General features: G+C 36.2%; 1 protein-coding gene across 1 annotated transcript in view; it reads right to left on the bottom strand.

Moving 5' to 3' along the window:
• Positions 1-1,467: 1,467 nt before the first annotated feature.
• LOC121416840 (tyrosine-protein kinase BAZ1B-like) overlaps positions 1,468-6,000 on the bottom strand; it is a 44,328-nt gene continuing 39,795 nt past the window's right edge. The window contains exons 27-30 of the mRNA XM_041610358.1: positions 4,091-4,234; positions 3,180-3,352; positions 1,919-1,974; positions 1,468-1,475 (exon numbers count right to left, since the gene is read on the bottom strand). Coding sequence (XP_041466292.1) covers positions 1,468-1,475; positions 1,919-1,974; positions 3,180-3,352; positions 4,091-4,234 — 381 coding nt within the window. The remainder of the gene's footprint in view (positions 1,476-1,918; positions 1,975-3,179; positions 3,353-4,090; positions 4,235-6,000) is intronic.

Below are 6,000 nucleotides of genomic sequence, written 5' to 3'. Positions count from 1 at the left end.
CTGGTCTGCGACTCTCAAGCTGACAAGAGCTATGACGTCACATCTTCCCTCACTTAGTCGCAAGCCAGTCGCCGACCAGTCGGAACGTAAGGTGTGCGGTGGCCTTTACAAATCTCGGCTCTCGCTTTGATGAATTGTGAATCATTCAGTTTAAAGATAAATTCCAGTATTGGTAACGATCTCAAAATGACTTTTTACAGAATCTTATATAATGACCACCCAAGTGTCTGTTTGTATGAATAAAAAATATGTGCCAAAGGATTCTGGAAGAAATTGTGTAATTGCTGAGAAATAAGCAAAACAAGCGCGGATTCGGTCACTTCCGTCGGGTCTTTATTCCAGCAATATTAATACACTGTCCCACGTGTGCCTATATGTGTTGGTGATCTTCAGTGTGAACATTTTTCAGCGTAGATTTTAAGAACTAAAATAAGTTTAATAACGAATGAGATCATGTATTACAGCAGTTTGTACGTCTGACTTTACAAGTTTTCATGAATTTTGCCTGAACGTGTGATTAATAGAAACAATATTTTTGCACTATAAAAAAAAAAGACAATCACAAGAAAGAAAATAAAATGAGAGCCTTGCCACATCTAATGTAGTGAAGGGGGGAGCATTACATCAACATTTCAAGATGTCAAAATCTAAAAATTTTCCTTAAATTTAATTGCCTGATAAGCAGTTTCAATGATGACTGTTGGATAAAACACACTTTGTCGAATAAAACATGCAACAAGAACGTTCATGAAACCCTACCTAGGTTACTGTGCCCAAAACCACATAGAATAGCCTGGGAGGCATTTCACAAAGAGTTTAGTGCGACTTAGAGTCGCACTTAAATGCTGACGTGCACATATGTAACACATTACACAATAACAAATTCACACTAACAGTTACAAGCTACTGAAATCCTTCAATATGATTGGCTGATGGTAATTTGTTAGAGAAATTGAGCATTTTTTAATGAAACGGGACCCTGTTGATGACTAGACACAAGCGCGCGTCATAAGCATGATCTGGACCCCGTCTTACAAAGAGTTGCGATTGATCTGATCAACCACGACTATGGAAAGCTATCAACCCCAATATCTAAAATTCATGTTTGTTCGAAACATTTTCTAGATATGAAGGTATATTCATAAATCCATTGTTTTCTTGACAATTTGGTGTGTTTGCCGTTGATTACAAAGGACATTTTGCAAATTTCCTGTATAAAAAATTATGACACTGATGGATTTCCAGAGTTACCATTGATTGGATCAATCGTAACTCTTTGTAAGACGGGGCCCAGATAAATGCAATAATTATTTATTGACTGGCCTTGAGGGGAACATCAAATATATTGCCTGCAAAAGAATCATATTGACCCGAGTCTTTAGACGAGGGCAATATGGGTCATTTAAGGGCAATATATTTGATGTTCCCCAAAAGAAGAGCTAGTCAACATTTTAATTATCATCCAAATCAGATATCTAGAGCAAAATCATGATAATGGGGATATTTCTTTTAAAAATAGAGTTCTATTGTGTCATGTTAATATCGGTCTACGCTCTGCACTTTACCATTATGACGTACTTGCAAGAGCTCGGATCCAGCATTGTCTTTATTATAACGTATATTGTTGGTGCGCTGATGCTTATGAAGCGTATCTCTTTATAAGCATCCTCAAATGCCCGGATGTGAGACCAGGGAAAATACAAAGGTATATTTTGCGTCGTCTGTGCATGCAAAGTAAATACGCGCATTGAGACCAAGGAAAATACAAACAATATACCTACCCTTCCCGATATTCAGAAAATGTAGGGCAATACGGTTTTGTAAATGACCAGCTCAGATGTCTGATACGGGTAATAATGCGTTATATACCACACAGTGCAAACAACTAGTAAGTCACACCTAAATCTTTGTGACATACCCCCTCGTGCAGAGTGATCTGGAGGTGCCATGGTGTAGTGGTTCTGATCCCTGTCTCTTAATGAGAGGATTGTGGGTTCAAAATTCTACTTTGGGAATTGATTTCCTTCAGCAAGAAATTCATGCGCATTGTGCTGCACTTGACCCAGGTGAGGTAAATGGGTACCAGGCAGGAATTCATTCCTAGAACGCACAGCATTGAAAGCAGCAGTGAGCCAAAGCTGGGCTAACAAAACACAATGGAATAGATTATTTTTTGAAAGATGATAGCTATTAATTATATTGATAATTAATTTAACAGTCAATGGTGCATGTTTGAAGAGAAAAAAACAATCGGAACACACACAAATGGTTAATGTCCAATGTATCCAGGAATCATTGTGCCAAACGTTTTTGTTTTGTTGTTAAATAGGTGCCTTGAATCAGGTACTGGGGATTTCACTTTAGTTTCACTTTGTGGAAATTAAAAAGTTAAATTAGATAAGAAAATATCTTTTTGGATGGGTCCATACTTGACTTTATATATACATATCACTTGACCAGCTTGATAAATTATCTGGGGGGGGGGGGGGGAGAATGGGTCAGCATATTAGAGGAATAAAAAAAAATTAGTATCAACTCTCACTAGAATTAACTCACCAAGTACCAAGAGAACATTTCTGGTAAATGTCTCTTCTGTTCAGCAATATCTTTGCAATGCGTGCTTTCCTTTGCTCAACAATATACATGCATTCTGCTTAAATATTACAATAAAAACTTCACAGACTCCTGAAGAACTTCACTGTCCTGTTCTTCCTAATTCTTCCATTTTACTGAAACATATTCAAAGGACGTTCAACTTTGAGAGGGGATCATAATCTCTGGATGATGAAAAGGTCAAATTTTAAAAAGCTCCCATGGTCTATCATGGAAGATTAGTCATTTATCTAGCCTCCCTAATTACAGAAGACAAAGTAATCTCTGAGGGGCTGTCCCATTCTATGTCTCTATAATGAAGTTGGCCCTACACTCGCTTCTCTGGGATAACTATCTCCGTCTAGAACGTCGAGTTGAACGAGTTGGCTTTTTAATCACGACTTCCTCATCTTCATTTTGCCCAACCCTCGCTTCTCTGTGATAACTATCTCCGTCTAGAACGTCGAGATGAACGAGTTGGCTTTTTTATCACGACTTCCTCATCTTCTTCCTCCTCTTCTTCCTCCTCTTCTTCTTCCTCTTCTTCTTTCTCCTCTTCTTCCTCTTCTTCTTCCTCCTCCTCTTCTTCCTCCTCTTCTTCCTCCTCCTCTTCTTCCTCTTCTTCTTCTTCCTCCTCTTCTTCTTCCTCCTCTTCTTCTAGATATTTCTGCCAAAGGTCACGACCTGCCGATAGATGCCACTTGATCAAGTTTGAGAAGTAATCTTTGGTCTTCTGGACTTGCTGTAGGACGTAGTTGTCCTGAATAACAGAAAAACAAGATCATTTAAGTTTGTATTTCAAGATTTTGAAAGTTTGTGTCTTACGACTAGTACAGGGTTGAATAATGGTTATCTTGGAACAATATAATACTACTGCTACTACTATTCAGATTCAGATTTATTTCCAACAGACATGACATAAATATTTTTCATACATTATAACAAATATTTACAATACATTAATGATAATCATGATAATTAACATATAAAGATAATACAAAACATTTTGTAGACAAATTATAATATATAGTTTAGATAAAAGAAAGGTATCTGTGGAAATGGGGGATTCACTAATTGGGGGATTCACACTATTACTACTATAATACTACTACTACTCTAAGGGGGTGTTGCAAGAAAATATTTGCGATCAATTGCAAATATTCTGTTGCAATTTTACAACTGACAGATCAATGTTAGCTATTATAGCAAATCAGATTAAACTTCTCGTTTCAAGGAGCAGATTGGCAATCAATCACTAATTTGCAATTAACTGCCAGACATATGATTGATTTAGGGACCAAAAATAGACTTCAATTGATTGCAAGTTTCTTGCAACACCCCAAAAGACCACCACAACTACTAATGAACCACCACTACTACAACTACACCACCACCACCACTGTTATTACTACTACTTCTACTACATGCATATATCCATATTGAGGGGATGAAAACAATGATAATTTCATGACAGTGCCAAACACAGAGATCAACTTACATCATACATCTTGGTAGCATTACTGAACATCAGCTGCACATCATCAAAGAACTGATGATACCTAGAGTAATCCTCGCTCTCACATTTCGTTTTCATAACCTGAAGGTCCATTGGATTCTTGATCAACTTCTTGTAGTTTGGAACCTGAAAAAAAAACCCAGAAAATTATGAGTTGATTATTCCCAAAACCAATCAGAATATGGTACTTTTGATCATCCAGTCTGGTCATTTTTTTTGTGGGGGGGGGGGCAGGCGTAGTCTGGAACCTCAAAACACAGAAAAATGGGTTTCAATATAGTGATATTGATTTTTTTTTACACTCCTGGGGGCCCTTTCATAAAGCTGTTCGTAAGTTAAAGATAAAGTCCAGTTGTGGGAACGATCTCAAAATGACTTTTTACAGAATTATTATAATGATCACCAAAGTGTCTGTATGAATAAAAAATATGTGACAAAGGATTCTGGAAGAAATTGTGTAATTGCTGAGAAATAAGCAAAATAAGCGCGGATTCGGTCACTTCCGTCGGGTCTTTATTCCAGCAATAATAATACACTGTCCCACGTGTGCCTATCTCTGTTGGCGATCTTCAGTGTTATCGTTTTTAGCTAGATATTATGACTTCACAAAGTTCAGATTATGTAACTGTACCAGATCTAGATCCACTATGACATATCAATACTTTACCTTGGTTTTACAGACTTTTTCACGAAATCAGTGTTTTACTGCAACTACGTTCATTTAGCTTTAAGGTGACAGGTGCCCTAATACCGTGCGGAAACGACTACGGGTATATAATCAAGCATAGGATTCTTACTAAGTACCTGTACCCCAACAAACTATATATTTTTGAAAAGCTTATGAGCTGATCTACACAAAAATTTGCACTATAGCATATTAGCTTTAGGCATAAGCAAAATATGGTCATTCAAAGTCATGACTTTAAAAATCATGATTTTTCTCTATATGAACTTTCTATGGTTATAACTTCACAACATAGAGTGTAATTTAAGTTTTGATGGAGGGCAATTCCACGATAACACCGTGACATTTTGGAACACCTATTTACTCATTAAATGTGGAATACCAACAAACTATTTATCTTTTGAAAAAAATTGGATTGTGTAACTATGACTCTAATCACAAGTAACCTACAACAACAACAAAAATGTTTAACTTCATGCTAATTAATGAATTATGCATAATTAATTACAACTGTAACACCGTGACTCAAAATGGACATGCATTTTCTCGTACTTGATTCATTTAATAAACTCTGTGAAGTTACTGAACATTTTAAAAAGAGATTATGTTGTTGAGATTCAGTAGAGACTTGACAGTAATAACCAAGTAGTTTATAGAAAAATAATCAATAAACATGACAATGATGATACATATTATAAACAAATGCACTGTAACACCGTGACTGTAACACCGTGACTTCTGGGGAGCGTTTCATCAACATTTTTGTACGATAAGTTGTCAGATCTGACATCTTTCCTTGATTTTGATTGGCTGAGAGGCAGTGTTACCATGGTAACTGTCGGATAAAACAGCACTTGTCGGATAAAACGTCCGACAAGTCCTTTCATGAAACGCTCCCCTGAACTGCATGTACAAAACGTATGTAGAATTTTCACATCATACTTCCTTAACCTATAGTAATCTAAAAGGTATCATTGAGCAATCTTTTATCAATAAAATTTATGTCATACATCAGAGTACATGTACTTAATGAGGATGAAAAATCTAGTTAAAAATTTTTACTAACAAAAACAACAAAAAATAAAACTATATACACTGTAACACTGTGACGGTTCTTGTAGGCCCCCATGTTTCATTCATAAGATACGGGAAAAATTTTTACTCAAAAAAGTTATGAACTCTCTCTAATGCAGAAAAACTTTAATGT

This window comes from Lytechinus variegatus, chromosome 6 (assembly GCF_018143015.1).
Source record: "Lytechinus variegatus isolate NC3 chromosome 6, Lvar_3.0, whole genome shotgun sequence".
Classification (NCBI taxonomy): domain Eukaryota; kingdom Metazoa; phylum Echinodermata; class Echinoidea; order Temnopleuroida; family Toxopneustidae; genus Lytechinus; species Lytechinus variegatus.
The sequence above is the reverse complement of the archived record's forward strand: the minus strand, read 5'-3'. Positions and strand labels throughout refer to the sequence as shown.